This window comes from Coloeus monedula, assembly GCF_965178545.1.
Source record: "Coloeus monedula genome assembly, chromosome: 1".
Lineage (NCBI taxonomy): Eukaryota > Metazoa > Chordata > Aves > Passeriformes > Corvidae > Coloeus > Coloeus monedula.
The window spans coordinates 16,901,734-16,929,539 of NC_138781.1; the positions used below are offsets into that span (position 1 = coordinate 16,901,734).

Below are 27,806 nucleotides of genomic sequence, written 5' to 3' on the forward strand. Positions count from 1 at the left end.
GGATGTGAGGCAAGAGGATGCATCCCTGGTAACAGTATTTCAAAATTTTTGTGGCTTGGACAGTTTAAACTAATCTGGCAGCTCCTTGATAAGCAATTGAGCTCCAGAAGCATTACTGTGGGATGTTACAGAATCACAGAATGGCCTAGGTTGGAAGGGACCTTAAAGATCATGTAGTTCAAACTCATCTGCCATGGGCAGGCACACTGTTCACTTGACCAGCTGTCTCAGAGGCCCATCCAACCTGGCCTTGAACACTTCCAGGGATGGGGCATCCACAACTTCTCTGGGCAAACTGCTCCAGTGCCTCACCAGCTTAACTGTAAAGACTTTTTTTTCTAATATTGAATCTAAACTTATTCTTTTTCAGTTTGAAGCCATTTCTCCTTGTCCTGTCCCTATATGCTCTTGTAATTAGTCTTTCTCCAACCTTCTTTTCGGCTTCCTTTTGGTATTGGACTTGATTTCATCATTAATCTATACTGGGATTGGGTGTTTCTTAGATACGAGAGTTTGACTGGGGTGATTAAGACTATTACAGCAGAATTTTAAGGGAAAGCAAAAATGTCACTCTTCAAAGCAGTCTGAGTGAAGCATGGCTGTGGGGCTGTGGTATTCTTTCAAAGTCTGTCTCTTTAACTGTCAGTACCTCTAGAATGGCAAACAGTTCAGGGAGTTAGCCTGGATTTTGGAAGAGCTTTTCCCTACATTTTCTGTGCCACCTCAAGCAATTCAGTCTCTCAAAGTTTCAGATCCCCAGCTGTTAACTGGGAATTAAAGCAATTTACTTCTCCATAAGGGTGTTGTGAAGGTTATCCATTACAGACTGTGCAGTGTTCAGAAACTATGGTCCCAGCATACATAAATACCTATGACACAATGACTATAAAGCAATGTGTATAAACTGTGTCACAAAATGCAGCTTCTGAAAAGTTGGTACCACTGTGCAAGGAAGGACTCACCATGGCAGAACACTGAACACTGAGTTCAAAGTGTACTAAAGCAATGAAGGAAAAAAACCCTTTTTCAAAACTGATTCAATTCACTGAAAGTTGACTGTTTTTTCACTTATGACTCTTAAAAAGTTCCTAAATGTATTATTAAAAAAGGACAAAAAAAGCACAAGTACAAATTAAATGATTGCACAATGCACACAGACTGAGAATAGGTCTTTTTCTAGTTTTTTGTTCCATAAGGCACTTCACAAGCCCATCTTTCAGACACAGCGTTTATGTTTAGAAGAAAACAACCATAAATAGTATCAGGGGAGGACAGCAAAGGCTTCTTCAGGAACATCTCATCAGCATCCAGCATGCAAGAGAAGGTGTAGATAAAATTATCTTGGGAAGGGCTCACTTCCCTGGTTATTGGTTGAAGGAGTCCTTGGACGCCTCTATTCCCCTCTCCACACAGAAGAGCTGTGTGCATACTACAAAGGGTGATGTGAATATTTGGGTTGGGATTTTTTTGTATTTGTTTGGCCCCATGTAATAATTGGTTCAGTCTAAACCAAAAATTTTGCTTCCTCTGAGTATTTACTGGGTGAAAAGGACACTGTGCCTCTGTGTCTATCTTACTCCGTAGCCTGTCAATTTTAGAGGCCTGTATAATAAAAGATGGCTGAGTTTAAGCCCCTGATACAATAAATGTTTATGTACAACAGTCTGTAGCAATACCAACATGAGAGATTTTCATCAACTCACATTCCTGGCTAAAAAATGATCTTGGAATCTGATTAATGTGGGATTAAATCCCCTTAAGTAGAAGACATAAATCTCACAAATCCCAGCTGAATTCTTTAAGCAGCAGCCTGAATGGTGAATGGTACATCTTCCATGATGATTTTAGGAAGCCTATAAATTGATTCCATTTAAAACTACTCATTATTGGCTTCAGATTTTCTTCTTGGGGAGGTGGGGGGAAGCCACCTCTGCAATCTACTCCTAAGTTAAAGTGCTATTTATATATTCCTTTGAGAGGCAGGACTGCAGCTGTTACAGTCCCACAGTTTTGAGCCCACAAAAATGTGTGTATATGTATTTCTTGCGCATGGTCTAATCTGTATTTTGGCATCACAATTCTCCCGCAAGAATTTAAGACTATTTTTCAATTACAGCCTTATCAGTAGATTGCAGTTACTGGGGAATAAAGAATTCAGGTCCTCATCCCTACAGCTTGTATGTTTTGACATCTGCATAAGTGAATTAATTTTCAGAAGTATTGATCCTCTAATTGCCTCCAGCACCTTAAAAAATTAGTATCCACAATACATTAAAATACTGGTTTTTGCCTCACATTAAACTTCCAGACTATCAGAAAATACTAGAAAGTGTATGGCAAATGATTTAGGAAGTATGAAAATTTTTCAATGGAAGATTTTGTCTGAGGAATATAAAAGAAATATGTGAAATTTTAGAAGAATTACTAACCCTAACAGTTGTGGGGATTTTGTGTGTGAAGTCATGAGAGTTCCATAAATACAATCTACTGGCAGGAAGATACTATACTAAAGAGAGTTAAAATCCCACGGTTAGTTTAAACAATTGTTATGTATCAATTGAATCAATATAATTAACCAAATAGGAGGTTAAAGGAAAAATATAGATTTTCCATCTGCTGAATTAAAAATATTAACAGTTGTCTGCTGTGCTGTGAAATAGTGACCAATAAATTTAATTTTAACATAAGAAGACAGTGTTCTACCTGAAGATAATGGTTCATAACAACAAGCATTGCAAATTTTTATACCCCTCATATAAAACAACAATAACTTTTAAGGCAAATCACTGTGGTACGGCTGATAAATAACAGGTTGCATCCACTTACCCGTGTCTCTCCTCTTCCCTTTTGGTGGTGACACCAAAGATGAGAGCATTGAAGAGTCACTTTAGCCCTAACAGACTTCAACTGACCTTTTCAATGCCAATTCTTAGATTTAGATTTGCCAAAATCTGTTAGTCTTCCCAGACTTTAGATAGTGGGGATTACCTATACAATATTTCTCCCTCTACTGTCTTCAAGTATGTCTTGCTTTGTTTTAAATCAAATTAATGAAGTATATGTGTCTGAGGTGGAGCTTTCCCATTCTTTACAATATCTAGCTTACTAGATAATGCTCTCATATAAAACATGAAGTGTTTTCCTATCAGGTCCTAATTTCACTGAACCATTGCACAGTTCCTGGAGGAACTAAACACCAACCTTATTTTGAATCCTATTTACTCACTTCACCATTTCACTTACTCTGTGCCTCAAAGCATTTGGCACTTACCACAACCATACTATAATTTCTGGTTTTTAGCCATGCTATTGAAACAGCACTACCAAAATTACTAAAATTTCTATCGAGTTAAAAAAAGTAACTTTGGTAATCCAAGTGATTTTTAATGAAGAACCCAAAAACTTAAAAAAAAAATTAACACAGTTAATATTTTCTGGTTTGTTTACTCTATTTTATTTTCCATACTTCATCTGTAAAACAGGGTCTATATTAGTAAACATAACATACCAAAATCCACAAGCTTGACTCCTCCTTCAGTGGTCAAAAGGATATTATTTCCCTTAATATCACGGTGGATAGTTTTGTTTTCATGCAAGTGCTGAAGTCCCTGGAAGGCGAGATGCAAACATGAACTTTTAACAACAGCTCTGTCCTCTGTATTACATTTGCAGAAACAACAAGGTAGTAGAAAGGTATGAAAAATATTTAAAAGATTTTTTTAAATCCAAAACCACAGGGATGTCATTCTTACTGCAAAACCACTTGCCACATGACAAGGAAAAGCTATTTTTTAATTGCCACACTTTATGTCAAATAGAAATTTTAAGATGAAAGCAGAAAAATATCACTGTAAACCTATATATAATACCTTTAGAGCATAAACTCAAAGAAAACTACTAAGACCTAAATTCCACCGGAGAAAGTTAAATTTCAGTTATAAGGAAATGATAAATACATTTGATCCTAATGAGCAAAACCAAATTCTTGTAGCAGGGTTTGAATATGCTAGATATGTGGATCATTTTACTATAAAAATAGTTTGGATAGAGACATTGAAAGCTGAACAGTATTTTGATGATATTTCTGCTATCTTAAAAGAAAAGCAGTTTTGATGCTGAACTGTATTTACTAAGAAAATTGATCAATGGTCAGGAATCAATTTTCATTCTCTTAATAGTGAAACAAACAGATTAACTGCTATTTACCTTGCTTGCTTAAAAAGAACTATCCTAATCAAACATTGCCTTGATTTCATTAAACACTGCTATAATACAAGATAGTGAGCTGTGTTAGTGGGGACATGATCTTCATTAATTTTAGAAAAGTATGAGTCGAATATTGACTATCCTTTCATTGAAAGCTTATCTTACCATCAGAGCTTCTCGTAAAATGTAGGCAATTATAAGTTCATTCATCCTTTCGCCTCTCTTCAGAAATCCTTTCACAAGATCAGTCACAGATCCACCATTGCACAGCTACAAAACACAAGAGGAATATAAAAAGGAATTAGGGAGTGTTGGAGTAGCCACCTGGTTTTCACTTTCAGTATTTTTTTGTATCTGTAGCCAAATGAGATTCTACTAAACTGACAAACCACAAATTTGTCCTTAAGTCTACCATTTATACAAACAACTTACACAGCAATTTTTGCCAATTATTTTTCACTACTTTCTGCATTTAATTCTTCTTGCCCAAACACAAGTACAGTAGTCTATCTCTTTGTTTTCCTGTATCCATGATTGCTTTTCACTGAAACAGAAGTTGATTACAGTGCAATAAATTAGCTGTGAAAGCATATTTTGTGGGGCATACTAATTGCTTCTTATATTCATCATGTGCAACTCACCACCAATGCACATTATTACAACACCAATTCTCAGGCACAAAAGATATGTACAGTATAAAATGGATTTAAGGCTTCAGAAGACAGGCAGCAGAGAAATTTCCCTAACATGAAATCTTCCAACAGTAAAGCTGCCCTTTTTGCCAAGCAGCACTTAATTCCTAGCATAGGAAGGTGTGATACACAAGGCATGGGTATTGTGGAATATGATGAAAGCACTGTGGAAAGAAAGGTCTTCCACTGAAACAAGGTGTGCCATGGGTGTAAGACTAATTATAGCCCTTGTTGCATCAACCCTGTCAGCTCCTTGTTCCAGGTGCAGAGCCACTATCCGCTCTGGACAATCTTCTCTCACTCTCCAGAGGAGAGAGTCCAGCCAGACTCCTGCAAACCCCTGTCCTGTCCCATACACGTGGGAAGAAGAGACCTGGCGCTGCTCTCTAAAAACAATAGTGAGCACACATTACCAGCAGGTTAGTTTAGACTGCAGTACTTCATATGTTCATTTTTATCACTTACAATTTTTCCGCAGGAAGAAGTAACAATGTAATGTTAGGGAGTACCTACTACTGTAGGAGTTACACGTCTGCAAAGATGAAATTAGCACTTAAGCCCTTAAACTATCCATAATGCACCTGACAATACTCATTGATTGAAGAGCCATTGTCTCTACAAAGGGGTAGCTGCTTCCAATAGAACAGTAAAATAAACTTCAATTCTTATACAGTATCATCATCCAGTAGCTTTTCACATGAAATTAAATACCCATGTAAGGTATTTTAACAATGCAGCACAAAGCAGTAATTCCTTTTCACTACTTTTGAAGTATATTCAAATCAAGGGCATAATTTACCAGTAAAACCTTTCAACTGCAGAATTCTAGACGTCAGATTCTTTTGTGTATGTATATTTTTCACCTGTTCATCTATACCCCTACATTTTTTTCTGTGCTGCAATTAAAAAAAGACTTACACCTTACCATATAAAGCATTTTCTATCCCTTTTTACACAAACAGAACAATAATTCTCTCATTATCTTTGAAACCCCTAGGCTGCACTGAACTTGCACCACAAGAATGCCTCCAGAAATGCCATTCAATACATAACTCTTGTTGCAAGATGTGTCCCCCATCAGGTCAGCAAGGGCTCTGGTCTGACAGAGGCTGAGCTCTATGGCAACAGTCTTGGAACTCACTTAACCTCACCCTTACCTAAGTGGGACAATATGCATGCTTAGAGAGGGAAGAACTCATATGCTTAAATGATGGGATTAAATGCTTTGCTGGATAAGGATCAGATTCCCAAGCAGGATTTCATTTACTGTCATTAGCCATGCTGGTCTGTCTTCTACACCGACATTTTCAAGTTAGTTATTTTTTTACAATGACATTATCTTTTCAGGGTTTCCATCATTTTAACTTTGGCACATCACTGACATATTTAATCAAACCAAATGGATTATGACAATAATCCTGGTTAATTTAATGCACTTGAACTCAGGGCACTGAAACTGTCTGAGAAGTAACAAACCAACTGTGAAATACATTACACATACGATATTCTTCAAACTATTCTTCTTCATTATCTCATAATATGAGATGTAATATTTTGCTTCTTACAGATGGATCTGTTTTCTTTACAGAGCTGTATACCTGTTCAACATAAAGAAAATGAATATATTCTTTTTGTAGGCAGAAGAAAGGAGAAACAACACCTCAGAAATCACCCTCTGATGTTTAGGCAGTGAAGCCAATACTGAATTTATTTGCCTGGGTCAGCAATGTTAATTTTTACTTCCTTTAATATGCTGGTCTAACTAATTTTTCTACTACTTTCATAAGATATAAATCCTTGTTATGAGATAAATACCTGCATTATAAGATAACACCTACTTAAAATATCAGGTAACGTAACATATTAAAACTGTGATTATTTTAGACCAAACAAAACCTTAACATGGGTATGCAAAAGCTCAGCTAAACAAGTCTCAAAATAAAGAACCCAGAAGTCAGCCATACCAGCACGGAAACTCTCTGCCAACTCCCAGGGCAGGGTGGCTGCTTAAACAGAGTTCAGCTGAGGATGTTATAGACACAGGTTCTTGCACACACGCATAGGGCAACTTTTCTTTTGCTGCTTCTGTGCCAAAGAGCTGTACTTTTACTTACATCAGACAACTAATATTTTTCTGAGACCACCAGCATAGGAGGGAGAGGGGGGAAAAAGGCTGGGTATTAGAATACAAGCAGCTATAAGGAGGAAAAGGGATTACTGGAATACAACTACAATTAGAAAAGGAGATTATGGCAGACACTGTATGTGTGTGCTCTACACTGTGTGGGTGGGAGGGGGGAACGATGACGACAACGATGACACGGGTTAGTATTAACCTGTTCTATTTTTACCGTCATGGGTAAAATGCTGTCTCTGCTCTAATTTCCTATCTCTACCGTGCATTTTTTGCAGGTGAAGCTGCCACATGTCCCTAAAACTATGCACATAACTAAAGTTGAAATGGTGATTCTTTCTCCTGACTCAGGGTAGCAAGTTGCATGTGTACTCAATCCAAAGGTATCATAAACACTTCAAAAAGTCCCTGTCCTAAAAAGTCAGGCTCTTCTCTTCCCTTTCAAAACAAGAAGCTACAGAAAGTTATGATACTCCTGCCCAATACAGTGATGGACCATGCTTGCTTGAGAATTTGAGCAGATGGTAAATAAATTATCCTTGGGGATGTTTATCAGGATCTAGTCCATAGAAACTTATAGGAGTAAAAAACCCTAAATCATTAAAAAAAAAAAAATCACATAACCTTGAGTCATACAGTCCTTTAATGAGAGACTATGGGATAAACATTATTTAGCAGTTAGTTATTATGCCAGACAGAAAGTTTCCTGGGGTGTTGTTAAATATTGCAGCTTATAATTATGATATCTGCTGCTTCTCAGTAGCATGCTGTCCACAGTAGAAACACTGTGTAGCCTCTTATCAAAGCTGCTCAGTTTGAGTTAAGCCAACTGAAATGCTTGGATGACAAGAAATCATGAAGGCAACAGAGATAATTTTTTAAAAAGATCTTTCTAGTTTTCAGTGAAGGATCTAGAGAAGGGAGGTGCTGGTAGCTATTATTTTGTTGCAAACCTTGCGAACTCACATGACCAAATGGCTGATCAGTCTGTGTCATTTGCTCTACAGCATTTGGTAAAATCTCCTCAGAACACCTTGATGACAGGCACTGTAAGCAGAGAACAACAAATGCACAGAGAACTCGGGACACAGTCATGCAGCAGAAGCTATATGTCTGTCTGAGCTCTGCCACAGGGCTGCTCCCTACCCTGAAGGTCAAAGCAACTCACCAAATGAAATGGCCTTTCACCTGTCATGAGACATGGCCTCTTCTGGTAGGAGAGGGTCGTAACTCTGTTTCTCTCTCCCATACATTCACACCCATTCTCTCTTACATACACAGAAGCATTTCTTGTGGTTTGTATCAGATGGAAGCCCCCATTTAGCTTTGAATACAGTCAGCTTAAAGGGACATTCTCTTGGAATGTCCAGCCTGTGAGACACAGGAAGGGAAGATATTCGTGATCACCCCACAGGGAAGTAATTTAGAAATGTCAGAACTTTGTACATGAACAATTTACATCAAATTAGTATTAGTCACTTTTTCTATTGTTCCCTTGTGATTTAGAGGTATTTTCCTTACTGGCAGTTTTTTCAGTGCCTGCATCGATAGAATGCAAATACTACCTACAAAAACAAGCAACTAAAAGGAAGGTAAGTTGAACCCTTGAGGCTACCTACAACTGGGTGGAGAAGATAGAGACAGAATCTTCCTAGTGTCACACAGCAAAGGATGAGAGGCAACAATCCTCCACTGCAAGTCAGGAGATTCCTACCAGACATAAACAAAAAATTTTCCCACTCAGTTAAGCACTGGGAGAGATTACACAGTGAGTCTGTGATATATCCATCCTTGGAAATATTCAAATTTGAATTGAAAAGACAGATCTGTAACATTTCAGTTAATAGTCTTTGAGCAAGGGGCTTGACCAAATAACTTCCAAAGGTTCCCTCCATGCTGTACTTTTATATGATTCAGAATATATGAATTTAATGAATTTTGAATTCAGTTCCTAGTCTGGATATTCAGACAGCAGAAAGAGTGGGAAAGAGCAAAAGAAATCTTGTGTACCTAAGCCAATCAAAAGAATGATTTAATAGAAAGCTTGACTCATATAAAAATCTGCCTTAAAGAGCTGTAGCTCTGATGGCCATGCATAGCTGTATCAAAAGAGGTGCTTAGGAACCTTCTGCAGTGGTAGAAAAGGGCTCCTCCCTTATGATTTTCTGGCGCTCAAAAAGGCAAAGACTCATACTGGGATGACATGCAGTTCTCCACCCACCCATCTGCCAGAACCATGTGCTACTGTAATTGAGCTATTAGTATGCTAAGCTATCTGCAGAAAAAAAATATAAAAAAGCATGATCCTAACACATGAAATGTCACTTAAAATTGCCATCACATCACAGTCATGCAGATGTTCTTTTTAGGTCTTAGTCACTCTGACCCAGTTATACATTTCTCCTCTTCAGCTCTTCTCGATTCTGATGCCTGTTGAATAAAGATTCAGTATCATCTCCCTTTTGAAGAAAGCTATCACTTGCACTTTTGTGAGGGCCATTACAGCCTTTAATCATCTAAGTGCTCCTGACTTACGCATCTGTACTAAGCTGTCAGGTAATGTTTGCTTGCATCAAGCAGTTGTCAAGGTGCTTTCATCTTACTTCAGCAGCTTGGATGCAAACAGTGGGACAACTACAATTACTTCCTTCCCTGTCTTTACATACATAAATAACTGGGCAGCACATCACATATGCACAGTTTATGTCATGCATGAATTATCTTATGAAAAAGTCCAACCTTGCTTTAATGTTATCTCACACAAGAATGCTAAAAAGCATCACAGGCACTAATCTCTATTTTCCCCCGTTCTTAGAATAGACAAATAATCTGACCTGTTCTTCTAAGCAGCACTGCCAGTCTCTGAGCTGACAGCACCTTCCTTTCAAGACTGATAGCTGTAAGAACAGAAGACTCTTAGTTGTTGCTGTTTTGTCATCATAAAATTACAGAAGCAGAGGAGTAAAAGGGACCTCAAGAAATCACTTAGTCCACCCCATATGCACTGTGTAGAGACCTGGAACTTTCAGATGTATGTCTAACTTGCTCCTAAAAATCTCTTGAGGAAGATTCCAGTCTTTCTAAGTAGCCTGTTTCTGTGTTTCTCTAGCCTGATACAGCATTTTTCCTGCTATCCAACCTGAATCCTTTTTGCTTCCAACAAAACTGTATTAGTTTTGCCCTTCCTTTCAGCAGTATATGATAATAAATTATCATTATTTTCTATTTCCATCCCTGCCAGACTACTACCATGATATGTCTCTTTTTTCCCCTCTTTTTTTTAGGCTGTACAAGGTTAGTTGTTGTAACCTTTTGAAATTCTCCACATTTTCTCCACTCAGACTGCCTTCAATTTACCACTGATGTTTGTCTCACATTTTGCCCCAAAGTGCATACAGAATTCCTTTGGAAGTCTTGTCTTAGCTGAGAAAAGCTGAACAGAACACAATCATCTTCACTTTACAGAGAATCCCTTTCTGCAGAATAACAGCCTGGTCAGGTATGTCCCATTTTTTATTCCTATGGACAGCAGTACTTTGAATGAATCTCTTTTCTGTGATTCAAAAAAATTCCTCTCCTAGTCACAACTGTGAATCTGATGCTATTCCCCAATCTGACTTTAATTAAACTAGGTATCCACTTCAAATTTTTATGAGGACTTTTTTTTATCACTCAAGTTATTAATGAATAGAAACAGACCAAAAGCAGATGCCTGCTTGAGATTCTCCCAGCCCTGAAGTCCAGTTTTGTGAAAAAGAGGTTATTTGCTTTTTTGTTTTTGTGAAATGTCTGTATTTCCACATTTTCCTCACAAGCACGTCGCAGGGGAGCATATAAAATCCTTACAAAAGACATTCATCTATTGTTTTCTCCATGTTACACCAGTTAGCCTGTTAAAAGACTACATTGTAGTAATACAATTTGTTCTGGCCCAGTCCAAGTTGACCACTTATCACATTACTGGGCTCTGCATGTTCTACAGTGGTTTCTATTAATTTGTTCTGGATCTGTTATGGGTATCAAAGTTAAGCAGATTGGTCTGTATTTTCCTAGGACATTATTCTTCCTCACTGTAAAGACATATACTAAATATTCTTGTATCTCATTTCTCTAGTAACCTTGTCTTTACCACTCTCCACATTAGACCCTCTGAACTTGTCTCTAAATGCTTTAGCTGAGCATTTTTGTTTCTCCTATTTGAAGGCATTCTGAAATATTAGAAGAAGCAGACCCTAATGCATTATCACTAGTCTCTTACTGTGCTTCTATTTTTCTCTGCAACAGCTAATTTGCTATTGTGTTTTTAATGTCTTTAAAGAACTGCCAGCTACCCTGGCACTTTCCTATATTTTTACATTATTTTTCCTAAGTGCAGGTACCTACCAGTTCCCAAAGCCAGCTAAAGCATACTCTCCCTAAGCCCATTATCTTTACCCTGCTGCCATCTTTACCATCCTTTCTTTTCTTAGGTGAGTGAAAGCAACTACTTTGGGGCCTTTTTCACTCAAATTTCCTTCTATCTTCAGCTTTTCAACAGAGATCTGGTCTATTCAAACATAATTGACCTGATAAAGCCATTTCCAGAGTCACTGTCTTTGCCTTCTGTCTCCAAGAAAGAACTCCATGGACTGTCCATCTCACAGGGTCACCTGTGACCAGATAACTCCTATTCTCTGCCTACAGTGTGACATGTTTTCATAATTATTACTGCCAAAGAGCACATTCCACTGACAGCACCTAACACATACCACCCATACTTGAAGGTTCTTGTGAAAACTTACAGGGAACTAAATCTCTTTTCTGTATGGGCCAGGTGGTTCAGTACACAGCTCCTGTCTGTGCAGCACAGTTTTAATTTCATCTCAAATGGAAGAAAGATATGCACTGTAGCTCCTATTTTTCCTAACGACTGGACAAGACAACCCAAACCCATAACCCAACCCAAAAGAAACCACAGCAATGGTTTCTCTATGCTTTTAGATAAAGTTGATTGCTTTCAATTTAGTGTGAACGAAACTTATCACTGAAACAGGCATCTTTCCTGAGTTATTTTGCTTCAGTGATCAAAAACCATGTGGTATTTATGATTTTGCTCTCTTATATCATCTAGCACCTCCAGGGCTGTGTTAGTCACAGCCTCACGGGTGTTTGTGTGTTGCTTCTGATTTCTTTCCTTTCAGTTTGGCTTTTAACTTCTCATTTTCTTTGCCACGCACATGCACTGACAAGACAGCCAGCCAGAGGAACAGTTTGCCTGTTTCATCTTATGCAATGCTGGCCTTCACAAACTCTTATATTTCTCAGTCAGACCATAGATATCTTCACATCATGGCTAAAATGGAAAAGCCACAATGATGCAATTATTGCCTAAATTTCTTTGTTTAAACTCAGCATAATGGAATGAAGCCAAGCAGGTTTTACATAAACAGGAAAAAAACCCTACTCCCCAAAGGAAGGATTTTTCTGTTCTAAAACATTTGTAATATCACAAAAAAAAGCAAGTAGGTGAGGTGACACTGTTGTGAAAAAGGTTTACAGGACAGACCCCAGCTCAATTCTCCTTCTAGCTCATCCTGACACAAACTTACATCCCATAATTCACATTCTTTATAATACGTTTACATCCCCATCAAGGTGCTAATGAAGAAATCAATGTATCACCTGTCCATATCCTCTCAAAAGGTTATACAGCTGAAGTGGTACCAAGCTATGATTACAAATGCGCTCTGCAAAGCAACTGGGGTCAAAACATATTTAAAACAGAAATTCTAAAGGAGCTTCAACTATAGCTTCATGGCCTGGCAACACCATAGCACAGCTGTTTTTTTTTTAATAATCAAATAAATGTAAGGGTCATTTTGCAAAATCAGAGCTAACCTAACCACAAAACTGAGAGGCACTGGTCAGTAAAGAGCCAGGACCTCCTGAGCAAATACAAGAGGGAGCTTACCAAGACAGAATATTTTGATAGAGCAAACTTAGTACAATTCATCATTTTATCATACACAAAGAGCAGTGGTAAAAACAACATTTAGAGGACAAAACCATTCCCTTGGCTAGGGAGAAAAAAAGAGTGATTAACTTGGCATTCATCATGACAGAAGTATTTCTACTGACTGCTGCAAACCTTAGCTGAGGCTCTAGAAAACACAAAGACTCTCCTAAGCAAAGAGGGCAGCCTGTGGTAACAGCAAGCACTTCACAGGTTTTATTGCCTGCTCAGACCTGCCTTACTTTTGTTCACTCTTCACCAGTTAAGAAACATTTCCTAGCACCTTCCTTTTTTGTAGCATCATTTCTATATGATTCAGGGTTCAGACAGTAGGTCCAAGTACTGCCATGTCCACACTGCTCAATCCATTTCATTTGTGTATTTCTACATGAAGACAGTAATTTAGTCTAATTCACTGTAATTTAAATTACTGCAATAGAAATCTTCCCTATTGCGTTTGAAAGCACGGCCGGGGAAACACAGATCCAAACAATGGGGCTTGTCAGAAGGCTGCTTTTACAAAAGGAGTGAAGCTGAAACCCACTCATCCTCAAGGCAATTGGTGTCCTCCTGGGAGTGTGCAGGACATGAAAGGAGCTGCAGGACTCTGTAACTGTCACAGGACCCTACTAAGCAAGAACATTCTGAAGGACTTTCTTAAAGATAATTTTATAAGAACAAAATGATGCTAAACTCAAAAGCCATTTTTTTCTTCTCCTTTTTTTATTTTAATGAACTACTGGAATGATTAACTCCGAGAGACTAGAGCAGACAGAATTGAAATTAAAAGGCTTTGTAAACCAATCTCTCCCTGTTCCCTGTGTGTGTGCAAGGCAGTTCCCTGCTTCCTGGATTTGATTTTGGGAAAGTAGCAGCTTTCTGAATTGCAACAAATGCTGACATTATTTCTGGAGCCCAGGGAACTTTTCATCACCACTGACACATGACTGTCTTGTTCCTGTACCTCCTGGCTCCTTGTTCCTTGAGTACTCTTCTCCTATAGTTTGCAGCTTTCAGCCCCCTCTGCCCAAAAAAGAATGAGGAGTAGACCCCTCTCCCTACCACTGGAGTGACTTCAGTCACTTCCTTTATAAAGAAGCCCAACACGTAAACTGAGCACAAAACCAGCAAAACTGTATTGCCTATCACACTTGATAGGTGTCAGAAAGCAAACCCTCGAGCAAAGAGCAAAAAGGTCTTAGCACAAGCATTCTTACAATGACTGATGCTATTCCCCGTTACAGATAAAGGAGGTCTGGTTATCTGGGATCTAAAAAAAACCTACACAAAAGGTGGGTTTTAGTGTTTTGCTTTATTTTGCTTTTCAATTACCTCACAGTTGGTAAAACTACGATCAAAAATTAAATGTACAGAAAGCAAAGTGATGTTAAATATTAGAATGTGAGAGGCGTATTATTCATATGCCATTAAATTACATCGTGGTTTGGTAAAACTATTTTTTCTGGGCTTCTGCTTTACTGCATGATGGCAAGAATTGTTAAGTTACTGAGAACTGGGTTTTTGCATGTGAGTATTCTCCAGCAAGGTGAACCATAACCAGTTGTTTAAAAGATGCAAACTGTGCAAACCCCAATGTAATATGAAATATACATTATGCAGAGAAATTATGAGTGTTTAGTAAAAGTTTGAAGCATCAAATAATAGTTGTAGCCACACACCTTTGGTCTTGAGAAAATAGGATATGATTCAGGAGTGAAAAATTGCTATAATTGGGAAGCAAAGAGGGACACATTAGAAATGATGAAATCAAGCCCAATTCAGGCATGTAATGGATCAAAACATTCAGTGTTGGTCTGAATAGAGCAATTATAACAAAAGACATTACTGAAAAATGACCTGTGTTAAGAAATATGAAAAAGCAATTTTCAATTGTTTAATTTTTCTTCTATATATGCCATTTGAAAATAGCTAATAATATTTAAGCAAATGACAGCTTCCTTCCCCTCACCCAGCCTTTTATAAAACATAAATGGACTTGTTATTTTCCACTATGCTAATTTCCTGAAACATTACTGTTTTACAGCAAATACCACATAGCAAAAAAAGCTGTATATCTGCTTTCTTATTATAACTGTTATTATATATTCCATTAAACAGAACAACTTCCATTCAAAGCTTTTTTTAAACTCCATAAACTTGCCTTTATTCCCTTAGATGGAAACACATCTGCATATAGTAACTCCTGTATCTAACAAAAGCATACTGTAAGCATGCCAAAGGAAAATCCTAAAGAAATTATTAAACTGTCCATATCACAAGGTCCTCTACTTCATGCAAAAGAGAAGTAATTGATAGAGTGATGTCTCTAGTTTAGCTCATCTATTTGAAAGCCAAAATGAGACTGTTGGGTCTTGCTTCAAGGCACTCCCAAAAATTCCAGTGGGGCTCACTCCAGCCAGTGCTCATTACTCAGAGAGGCCTCACAGAAAGAATCGTGACTGAATTTGGATTTTCCCACCCATGCTAAAACTGTCACAGCAATAAAAACAACTCCAGTTTCCATACTTCTACCCATTCCTTATAGAACCATAGAATATTCTGAGTTGGAAGGGACCCACAAGGATCACTAAGACCAACTCCTGGCCCTGCACAGGACAACCCCAAGACTAACATCATGTGTCCGAGAGTGTTGCCTAAATGCTTCTTGATTCATTACAATTGTATTATTTTTTAAAGACAAAATCTTCAGTCAAATGGCTTTCAACAACTGAAGTCCCAGCAGCTTCAATAACATGAATTTGTCTGCTGAACTTTTGCATGACCAGTGACTTCCCAAGCTCTGTGCTTTCCTTGCAGGCCACAGAAACTGAAGCTGCAGATATTTTCAGCCAAACATGTTTGCACATTTAGAACAAGAATTAGCTGCTTTAAAACACTGACAGCCACTCCTCTCTCCCTCCTCCATGCACAGAGAGGTGCCATGAAGAGTGACACCACCATTAGCTGAGAAAGGAAAAATATCAAGCTAATGGAGAGAAAATGCTTTGCTGCCAGCCACCAGGACTCTTCCACAGCGCTGGAAATCTCAGCAAGAGAGAAGGGCAGAACTACTCATCCTGCTCTGAGCTTCACTTTTTTGTGCCCAGCCTGCTTGGGCATAAACAGCCCCCTGAAGAGGTAGCCTGTGCCTGGCAAAGGAGCAGTGGCTTGTGAAGAGCCTTGTTGTGTTGGCCACGCGGGAGTGACAGCACACTCTCCCTGCCAGAACCATATCCATCCCCTGCTCCATACATGGTACAGGACTCCTTGCCCTTTTAGACTGGGATATGGGAATGAGGTAAAAGCATCGCAAGCTCAGTCAAGGAAGATTATCTAGACAAACAGATTAAAAATAAATATTGATCTATTTACCTAGCACACAGAAGTTATCAGTCTCCCTATATAGCTTAGAAAAGCAAAATTAATGAGTCAAAAGTAAATGAGTAAATATATTGTCATCTACTGCAAAAATTGAGATGATTGTAAAAGTCAAAGAATCTGTCGTGGTTGGTTTGGGTTCGTTTTGGTTCATTAGGGTTTTTTGGGGAGGGTGGGGAGCAGGGTTTTGGGTTTTTTTTTTTTAAATAATTTCTTGTCTTTCTTCACATTTTACATCACCCAGACTTCCAGCTCTCAAACAGCTGAAGCCTCATTCAAGTTAAGGTACAAAACAGCAGTGAAATATTTTAGTCTTTTTTTTTTTTTTTTAAGAAAAATACCAATAACTGGATCTTTGGACAGTTGTTGCTCTCTTTTGTAGAAACCACACAGCAAACTAGAATTGCACTATTAACACCTCAGCTCTGCAGCAGGGAAAAAAACCTCCCATCCTCTCGGCAACTGGACTTGCTGAGACTGTTCTTTCTTTACATGAATATATTCCATAGATCGGACATTATATAACAAAGCAGATGATTTTTTGTTGTTGTTGTTGTTTAAATAAGAAGGATGCACTTCAGTGAGTTTCATGCAACGAAATGCAATTACATGCAATGTTTAAAAGGCAACATGATCAGAAAATCTTTCACATATAGTAGGTCAGTGAAAGATCCAAGACTTTTAACCACACAAAACTTGGGCATTAATTATACTTGTTTTTCTCTGACACACATGTAAATTGTGCTGTCACTGTTCATTTATGAAACTGCGAGGAAAGTTTATAAATATTCCATTAACTCCAAGGCTCTCTTTATGACCACAGTTAGATTTGCAAACATCTGGAAGCATCTGATATGCTAAATTTCTCTCTCCAAAGAGCAGACACAACAGTGCAACAGCACAGCAGACTCACTCCAGGACAGATACTGCAATGTTCAGCATTCTTAATTTTACCTAGGAGTTACTGCAACACCTTCTTCTCTTGGCTTTAATGAGTACTTATCCCTAACCAGCCATCTCCAACCATGCCATTATTCCTTTGAACCCTCACACTGGCTGCCCTTTCTCAGTCATATCAAACATGAGCTGGATGCTTTTACTGTCAAACCCCACAGCAGTTCTAATACCATTTCTTACGCAGCAAGAGATCTACTTCTATCCTTGATCAGCTCACAGTGCTGGCATCCATTGCTGGCTATCTGCTGGCGTAACATGTTTTCCTTTCTGCTTTTAAAGAGCAACTAAAGCAAAACAGAAAATCATAGCACCATCCTCCTTCAAATCCTCCTTAATAACTCTCCTGTACTACAATGCTGACACAAATGCCTGCTGCTGATTGAGATCACAACTGACTTCTGTTATCCATTCAGTTCTCCTTTCCCAAAGCCATTTGTTCCTTCTGGTTTATACCTTTGATGAAAGCTCTCTGCTAGGAAGTCAGTCTTTGGACGGGAAAGGAGTGAAAAATTGATACTCTACACATTGTGCAGGGCTCTCCATCTCTAGGCAAATTCAACAATCGTAGCTCTTCTAAAGGATCTCCACAAAACCTGAAAGGATTTTTATAAGGGGATCTCAGCTTCTTACATTCTCATTATATTTAAACACCTCACCAGACAAAGGCAACTGACCTTGTGATTGGTAACTGGGCAAGAACTGCACTGGTGGGCTACTCTGTGCCCATAACACAGCACAGTCTGTTCACAGGTTCTCTCTCAGCTCTTATCCTGTTACAAGCATTTTGGCAAGTCACTGGAAATAAACTAGTAGTGATGGACCGACATAACCCTGGTATAGCAGGCTGGCAGTTTGATATACTGGCATTTTATTCCTTTTTTCTGTATGGTGCTACCTTTACAATTGTTACAATGTCCCTCCTCTGATTAACCATGGGTTTCTACTTTGTCTATGTTTGCAGAAGGAGTAGCAGGTGAACTGATGCAATAGTTTCCTGTATTCTAGTTTAATTCCAGCTTCTGAGAGCTTCTATTTACTGGGTTTAAGATTTTTTTCTTCTTTCTGAAAATAAATCACAAATAGAAGCATTCCAAGGACTTAAAAAGAGAATTTAGATATTTGTACATTCAATTTTTTTCCTCTTAATATTAACTTTAAATGATCAAAGGTAAGTAAAAAATCTGAATCACTTCAGGCAAATTTTAAATCACCAAACATAGCTGCCAACTGAATCCATCATGACAATATTTCTGTAATTCTTTTGAGTTACCAGTGTCTGGTTAGCATGTTCAATTAACATCAAGAAACATCCAGAAGATGAAACTCAAAGTATACCAGTTTGCCTGAAAAAATCCAGAATTATACAAATTATCAATTTATTTAATTATTTTTCCCATGTTAAAAGGTTGAGGGAAAGGGAAAGGCTAAAATGACACCTCTTCAGAGAAGCAGATTCCAAGCACAAGCTACTCTACACTCCCACAAGATTTCTCTGGTGAAGATTACACTACATCAAGTAAAGGTTCTACATGAGAACAAAGGTGAATCAGATTCACTCAGTCTGGACTGTGCACAACCAGCATCTGTACAGATTGCACCAACTACTCTGCAGGTACTTTTTAACAACAGAGCTGGTCAGAAAATAGAGCCTGGAATCCACTGGAAACTGTATCATATTCCTCCTTCTCAAATGAGCAGGAGTCTAAATTTCTTCACACTGAAATATAATTAGATTTAGAAATATTTTCATAATGTTGAAAACATTATATTCTACTATGTGGAATATTATAGAAATAGAAATCAGCATATAATAGTGATGCAAAAATTCAACTTGTATGCTCATAAGGGGAGACTGTACAGTATGCCTGTATCATCACCAGGTTTAGTGTGTCCATCAATGGATACTAAATGGAATAGTCTGGGACATCTGTAATACAGCAATCATGGTTGCTGGAAAGCATGAGGGAAATGGACTGCAAAAACTGGACAACAGACTCTTCCTAAATAGCATCTTCTAGTGCCACTGCAGTACACAGAAAGTTGAGGCACATGGACCATTGGTCTAACTCAGCAGGACATTGCAAATGTTTTTGAAATGTTCACATACACACTTTGGGGAAAAAAAAAACACCTAAAAAGAGTATTTTGTCAGTCTTCTTGACATTCAGCAGAGTGAAAAGGATGTATTTCTGTAACACTTCTTGGCAATTCCCTCTACCTGTCCAGAACAAGAGGTTTCTAAAATACGCCTAGATATTACAAAACTGTATTTTTGGGTGGAAAGTCATTCCTTCCAAAATTTTTCCCCTACCAAGATAAGTTTTAACTCATTAAATAAGTTTTTTTTTACTTTAAAAATAATGCATGTTCCCTCTATTTCTTAAAAAATATATTGAGGACCATAAAATACACTAGCTTACTTATGTGACTCACAAACCCAAATTAATCTCAAATATGGCATGCGTAACTTTGCATCTTTTGAAAATGGACCAAGATGCTTCTTAAAGTTCTACCTGATCTCTCTAGGAAATGAACTATAGAAATATGTCACATTATGATTCCAGCCTCTGGTTTACAGCAGCAAATAAAAGCTGTGTAATAACTACCACTTACCTTGCTGTGGCTTTTCAGCCTTCACTCTTTCTAGCCTAGGTTGTTTGCACCAGGCAAGGCCTGTGCCATTTGCTGTCCCCACCTGTCCCTGACCTACATGCTCACCTTTAGGGCCTGATATGATTCCTGTCTGCTCCATCTTCCATCAAATGATCTCCAACTATCTCAGATATTTTGTGTTCTCAACTAACATCGAGACCAGAAAGAAATAGGCTACAGCACACTCTGCCTCAGCTGTGTCATCATGCTGCTGTCTGCTGACATCAAACTGCTAAGCTGATTCATCCCACGTATGGGATTTCTTTCCAAAACAGACTCAGTAGGACAGTTTCTTCTGCCTGTGTCTCTGGACACACACGACAAAGCTTAATGCACCTGGCAGGAATCCTCCCTCCAGCAACGTTCTGTATTATAAATGCGATTAGAACAACATCCAAAGAGGAGCAGATGTTCAGCTTATCTGAGTGCAGCCTACAGAGAGAAGGGTATTTCAGAACTGAAAGTCAAGAGTACTGTTACTCTGTACAGATGTTTTCTTGTTTCACTTTCATTCCCATAGGTGGTTTTCTTAAAAATACATTGCATGGGACATGTCTTAAAAAGCTGAAGATTCTTTCCTCTAGGAAAAAAAACCCCAAACCCAAACATCTAAATACATGGATTCAAACACTCCAGTGAATAACTTTGCTGGTAAACAGCAGTGGTGGCTCTAAATGCATTATTAAATGCTGAGTTTTGCCATCTATCACAACCCATTCCTAGTGGAATTTGAGAAACTTTCCCTCCAAATCGTCCTGCCCATGGATCTGATCAAAGAGCACAAAATGGAGATGATGAAAAGATATTCATTCTGATAAAATGCAGGACACCTTAATAGCTGCTGTGAAAAGCAAACTGCAATGGCCCTGTAAAGCTGCACACAAGCTGAAAAGAAGGTGCCACTTGAACAGAGAAATCTGTTTTATGACAGTTTTCTTTCACGTACACTATTATTAACAGGAAAGCTTCACCAAAGTCATTAGTGAGATTTATTTTCCTACTTATGCATATCTACACATACCAGCTGAAATCCATTGCATTCATGGATCTACACGTGCAGTGACAGGAAGCATCCAATACTGTTCCACACACTCCATGCTAACACTTGCACGTGTATAGCTTGGCATGAAAAGAGTAAATATAAAACATACTCCACATGTAGACTCCTGTTTTTCACATAAAGAACATCACTTCATGTGAAATATAAAAGCTAAAATATAAACACTTGACTGTTTCCTCCCAGTCTGTTTCAGCCTGGCTGTTTGGCACCCATCCTGTATAGGCCAGAAGTTTCACAGATGGGAGTTTCAAATGCCCAGCAGATACAATGGAAGCTGGATTTTCCAAGATGCTCACTTCACAAAGACCTGATACCTTTTGATGTCAGTCTAACCTAATAATTTGTTATGATTTTCAATGCAAACAATTCTTAAAAACATCTTCCAAGGGAACACATAAAAATTTGGAATAGATTTTTTTAGAACTTATACATTACTGGTGGCTTGTTTCCGGGATTAGATACCATTGTATCATTGGGATATTTGGTAGGAGATTTGTATTTACTTAGATGAAAAATCATAAAATGCAGCCAATTTTTCAATCTCAATCTTATCAAACCCTGATCAAATGACAGCAAAACTCCTGATTCTTAGGAAAAGCACACTATTCCTGTCAGAGATATTCTTCATTTTCCTCTGGATAAAAGAGGAAGTTTTTACAGAATAGCTTGTGAATCTATGAAAACTGTAATGATTAAGCTCTCTGCTCACAGATTACTCAAAACTTAAGACAAACGCACATTGCTCTGAACTTAATTTGAGGAAATCCTACTGCTTTCAACAGCATTTGGGAAGTAGCTCCTCTTAATTGGCTTATTTATCTATTTGTGCATTTACCTTCCACAGAAAAAAAAAGAATTCAGTTAAATAATTTCTATAATTTCATTTGGAAAAAAAATCACCATACTGTGTTCTTTAACTGCTATGTCATATGTTAGTCATATTTAAAGAACTGCTACTACAAGAAGATTCTCATGGCAAGCCTTTCACCAAAGAAAGATTTTAGGTAGCAAATCCTATGAGTTTATTAGAATTTTTAGGTAGCAAATCCTATGAGTTTATTAGAATTTATATCCTAATTCTGAAGGCACAGGATTATCAGTGTAATATCAAGATAAGAATGCTGAACTCAGAGCAGACAATTTAATCAGAACACTAAAAAGACTAAACAACAGCATTTATCATTTTGCATGCAAAAAAAACCCATTAAACAAATGACTTGCATCTTATTCATTGAGTTTATACCCATCAATGGAATACCAACTGGAATAAACCTCCTATTTTTCTGTATTATTTACCTCAAGAACTAGCCAAAGCTGGTCTCCATTTTTCACATCTTTCTTATAGTACATGCCGTAGAATTTGACTACATTTGGATGATCAGAGAGAGCTTTCAAAATGTTGTACTCAGCTTCAATTTCTTCATCAATATCCTAGTGTCACAAATGATAAATACATAGCAGTTAATAAATAAATAATGATAGCCATTAAAAAAAAAAAACCCCACAAAGTATTTTCTGTCAATTCAAATGTAGTTTGAAATGATACAAAGAAAAAAACAAATAGAACATGAATATACCATTTAGAGAGCCACAAAGCCTGGTTCTGTTTAGTGAATACAAACCAGTTATTTTTTAAAATTTTATTTTGTCCTTATAAATTTCAACTAATGAACACATGGGATATGAAAGAGCAGCCCTCAGAACACTGGGGAAGGAGCAAGGGTCCTGGAGGACAAAAAGCAGTCCATGAGCCATCAGTGTGGCCTGGAATCCAAGAAGGCCAATGGTACCCTGGGATGCATTAGGAAAAGCACTGCCAACATGTTGAGGGAGGTGATCCTGCCTCTCTACTCAGCCCTGGTGAGGCACATCTGGAGCTCTGTGTCCAGTTCTGGGCTCCTCAGCACAAGCGAGGCATGGAGTTCCTGAAGCAGGTCCAGAGGAGAGCTATGAAGATGATTAAGGGATTGGAGCATTTCTCTTACGAGGAAAGGCTGAGGGAGCTGGGCCTTGAGAAGAGACAACTGAGAGGGGACCTCAACAGTATCCAGAAGCATCTGAAGGGAGGGTGTCAAGAATATGGATCCAGGCACTTCTCAGTGGTGCCAAGCAATAGGATGAGAGGCAATGGGCAAAAACCCATTCACAGTAAGTTCTACCTGAATGTGAGGAAGAAAATCTTTACTGCATGGGTGACATAACACTGGAACAGGTTGCCCAGAGAGGTTGTGGAGTGTCCCTCTCTGGAGGGATTCAAGAACTCTCCAGATACGTCCTGTGCATATGTTCTAGAAAGACCCTGCTTGAGCAGGGAGGTTGGATCATATGACCCCACCATCGGTCCCTTCCAACCTTAACCATTCTGTGATTTCAAGGCAAAGCCAGTGCAATCCACAAGTAGGTAGATATGCAGATGCCTTGGGAAATCACGTTCCTGCTTTAGTCTTAATGGAAACCCCAGCTAGAAATGGTGCAGTTGGAACTACCTCTCTACCTCTCTGTCCATGAACAAGTATGACTGCAGCCACATCTTACTCATTTGCCATCCCACTTTCTAGAATTATCTGGGAATTTTTGTCATTTTCTACTGTCATAGAAGCTGGTGACATCCATGATCTCTCTGGGTTCTGCTACTGAACTATAATAATCATGGCTTTTTGTCAGGCTCTCGTTACAAACCTTGGGTTTCTTAGACAGTGAGGGAAACCCATTTGGAGGTGAGGTATGAGGACCAGTTTTGCTAACACATGCACTGGGAGCTGTACAAATCCCTTCAGACCAAACATGGACACAGGCATTGGCAGGCTTTAGCAGGCATTGGATGACTCTGTAAACCCTTCCCACCTGTGCACTGGAATTGCTTATTGAGGGATGATGATTACACTGCATTTGAGTCACACTGACAAAATATTCAATCCCTCCTGTCAACAGATAAAGGCAAAATACCTGCAGCCATTTCCCCCTCATTTAGATCTCAAAAAAAAGTTAACATACTTGTTTCAGATTTAAAACATTTTTAATACAATTTGCTATTTACAACTGCACAAAAAGAAGTGAAAAATCCATTCTAGAAGAAGGAGCTCCACTATACATATGAATGGATTTTGTATCAGTGAAAAGCATCTACTCAGTGCCAAAAACCTGTCTCAGCACAGCCAAATAGAAGTGACCATGGCAGAGAAAGGGGATGCTTTGCATTCCCAATGAAGGATGATCCTTCTCATTCTGTTCAACGCATCCCAAGGTCCCAAGAGGACCTTGCTCACTTGTTTCTTATACAGGTCTCTCCAATATCCAATTCAAGTTCCTCACACAAGCCTTTTGTCTTGAGACCAGCTTGACTGGTCTCGAAGAACTTCCTCTGTCACTGGTATCGTCATGAATCAGGCCATTAAACTTTCATATTAAGATTACCAGGATAACTCTTCTCACAAGGAAGGATTTTAGAGATCTTGTTATTGGAACAACTGAAAAACAGCAGGAATTTTCCTCTTTCTAAAAAAGGAGGAACTCATTTTCAGGTAATTCTCCTATAAGCAAAATACAGAATACAGAAGAAAAATACGAGGGAGGAAGAAAGAACCAAAATACTGAAGGTGGCAGAGAAAGGAAAGAGAAAGAGTGGAAGCAGGGATGAAGACAGAAAATGCATCTGGCAAAAATAAAAGAAAGGAAAAAAAATACAGTCAAAAGCCAAGAAATTAAAAACAAAGCATACAATAGTTCTGACTGCCTTGGGGAAATTGGAAGAGAAGTAGCCCACTGTTCTACTGTGAACTAATAGAGGTTTCTGTCTCCTGAGGGATACTCAGATTTTATGAGATTTTTACAATTATAAGGAGAAATTAAATGAATAGAATATTCATTCTGTGCCTACCAAAAAAAAAATCTTTCTCAGTATTTTATGAAGGAAAAAAAACCTTGAAATATTTGGTTGAATTTAGCATAATTACCTTCACAAAAGAACTGTATTAGAAATGGCAGACTGAATATTTTTATCCTATATATAGAATAATTTGGCTAAGAGTTCTAAAGTACAATGGTATTTACTTATAGTCCTGAGGACAAGATTAAGCCTTCTCAGTTCCATCTTCATATGTTCTCATTTCAACACCTTTGCTTTCCTGTTTCAGTTTCAAAAAGCTGAGCTGTTATTCAGCAAAAAGAATCTGTGCTCTAAAGGATTAAACATTAAATGCTTATTTCAGTTTTATATCACCCATGATAATGTAGGTTCCCAGTCTAATTTCAAAATAGCAGTTAAACCAAACCACATTTCTTTTGCTTTGTTTCCAGTCTCAAGTGGCACAATTCTGAAACGATCTTCAAAGAAAAATAACTGTGAAATGTAAAGAAGAAAATACATAAAGTATCTTTTTCTTCATTGCAATGGCTCCCTCTGCAGCCATTAATAATACTTTCAGTTTAAATAAAAAGAACTTGTTTATTGCTTTCACTCTATTTCCAATACAGGATTGTCATTTCAGCAGTAATATGGAGGTACAGCAGCTGCTCCAGAGAACCTGTAAATAGGAGAGGCCAAAGAAGAATAGTGTTCTTAGAATAAAAAGGGTAAAACATTTAGTTAAGAGTCAAGTGTTGGAAGTGTGATGTTGACTGCGCTACTGCCATTTTTTCATTAAAATAAGGAACCTGTCTTCATCAGTTATACATATGCCTGTCTTCAATTTCTTATATTCCATCTTTATGCATTCTATTTCTTCCATTTTCTTTACAGTCTATTCCTTTTCCCCATTTAATCTATTTCTTTTTCCTCTAGCATCAGCTTTATTATTTCTTTTCTCTTCCTATCATCATCATTTAATCTTTTTTTGCGACCTCCAAAGTGTACAGAACATTGAAAGTTTCACCAATTCCTTCAGGAATTCTTGCCATAGCCAGCTGCCACTTAAGAATCACTCCTGAACACTTGTGAAACAAAGGAAAGCAAAAGCATTTCCTGCCAAACAGGCATTTAGATGAACACCAATGGGAAGGAAGTCATGCCTATTCATTGTAAGCACAAGAACCTTGTTTACAGAAAGCAAGAGAGTCAAAAATAGTTTCCAATGCATTTGAACTCATCAAGATGCTTATCACTCGGCAAGTTATGTTTACTTTGGAAGAGGTTGTGGTATTGAATTGAGATGAGCACCCTTTTGTTGCTTTGAAAGCAAATTGAAATTAAAAGCAGATCAGAAAGAAACATAGCAAAGATAATGGAAGACACTATGTTTTCACCAACACATTCCATGGACTTTCATGTCATGGGATCATAATCTGACACTGTGTGATGTGCAGAGGTAGAAAAGCCCTGTGTGGCTGTGCAGGTCCAGACCTGTAGGGTCCACACAGCATGACATGCTCGTCCCTTCCTGCCCAGAGGTCATGCAATACTGGGAGTGCAGAAGATGAACTCAAAAAGGCCAGTGAAACAGGAACAGCTGCTTTTCCATGTTTCATTCTCAAGTAAAGTCTCAAGCCACGTGCAGCACCAATGAAGTCAGTGGGGTGTGCCTTTACAAACCAGACTAGTGTTCTTCCTTACTCTTTGAGTATTAATCTGCCATCCAACCAATGTCAGTTATTAAGAACGAAATCATATTCTACAACTTCATAATTCCATCTCCCAGTAGCCTAATGCTTTGCGCATAGAGCTAATCCCTTTGCATTTTCCATTTCAAAAGATGGATCTCTCTGTGAGATCTACATATTTTGGCACATTCTGAAAACACAGAATGAACAGTAATAATAAAGTATGCTATTTTATTTTTGAAGTATCACTCATAGCTTGTAACTCAGCTACAAGCATGTACTCAGATGCTTGAAGGTATAGCTCAAGTACTTAGAAGTACGTAACTTCCTTACGGGCTAGTATGTCAAAAACTAAAAAAAAAAGAAAGGAAACAACAGTAAAAATAAAATAAGCTAGGATTCCTAGTACTGAAAAGGAAAATAATCATCTTTGCTTCTGAAAACAAGAGAAAAACAAGGGATAACAAGGTAAAAGTAATAAAGTTTAGGTGTATTTCTGACTTTCACCATAAGCAACCACTTCCAAGATCACTTATGATAAGAAAAATGTATTGATAGCTAGCCTGATACATTGCAGGCTGAAACAGTTCATTTCACTGTCACTTCCAATACAAACTATCTACAAAGATTAAGAGAAAAAAGACTACATAAACACACAATTAACCAAGTATAATATAAGTAACTTACGTGAACAGGATCCAAAATTTTGACTGCTGCTTTGCTGCCATTTTTCTTATTTAACACTTTGAAAACTTTTCCATAGGTTCCTTTGCCAATAGTCTCAATTATTTCCCAGGTATCTGAAGGATCAGGAAAGCTATCAAATATTATTGTTTTTCCAGTCAACGGAAGCATCTCAAATGATGGCTCCTAGGAAAAAGAGATCTCAATGTTCACTCAAAAAATGGTTGATAGCAATTTGCTTCCTACAAATGGGAAGAGAAATACACATTCCAGCCTCAAACACTAGAAATGTGTTTTTGCATATAGTGTGCCTGCACAGATAGCATAATGAACAAGAACTGCTGCACTTGAATTTCCCTTCATTTGATACTGTGTTGACTGCACATACCTTCATTTGATATTGTGCAGTCAACACAATATCAAATGAAGGGAAATTCAAACGATAATTTGAACCAAATTCAAGTTTGAGTGAAGCTAGTAGAAGCTTTCCTATGCACTTCTATGAATATATATTGT

At 38.0% G+C, this 27,806-nt stretch overlaps 1 protein-coding gene across 1 annotated transcript in view; it reads right to left on the minus strand.

The window, feature by feature from the left end:
- The window catches only part of LOC309572899 (myosin-IIIa-like), a gene marked incomplete at both ends in the record, with an annotated part of 39,540 nt that extends 12,079 nt beyond the window's left edge, over window positions 1-27,461 (minus strand). Inside the window, 4 exons of the mRNA XM_082281434.1 lie at window positions 3,509-3,608; window positions 4,372-4,476; window positions 22,368-22,502; window positions 27,294-27,461. Of these exons, the coding sequence (XP_082137560.1) occupies window positions 3,509-3,608; window positions 4,372-4,476; window positions 22,368-22,502; window positions 27,294-27,461 (508 nt within the window). The remainder of the gene's footprint in view (window positions 1-3,508; window positions 3,609-4,371; window positions 4,477-22,367; window positions 22,503-27,293) is intronic.
- Window positions 27,462-27,806: the final 345 nt, after the last annotated feature.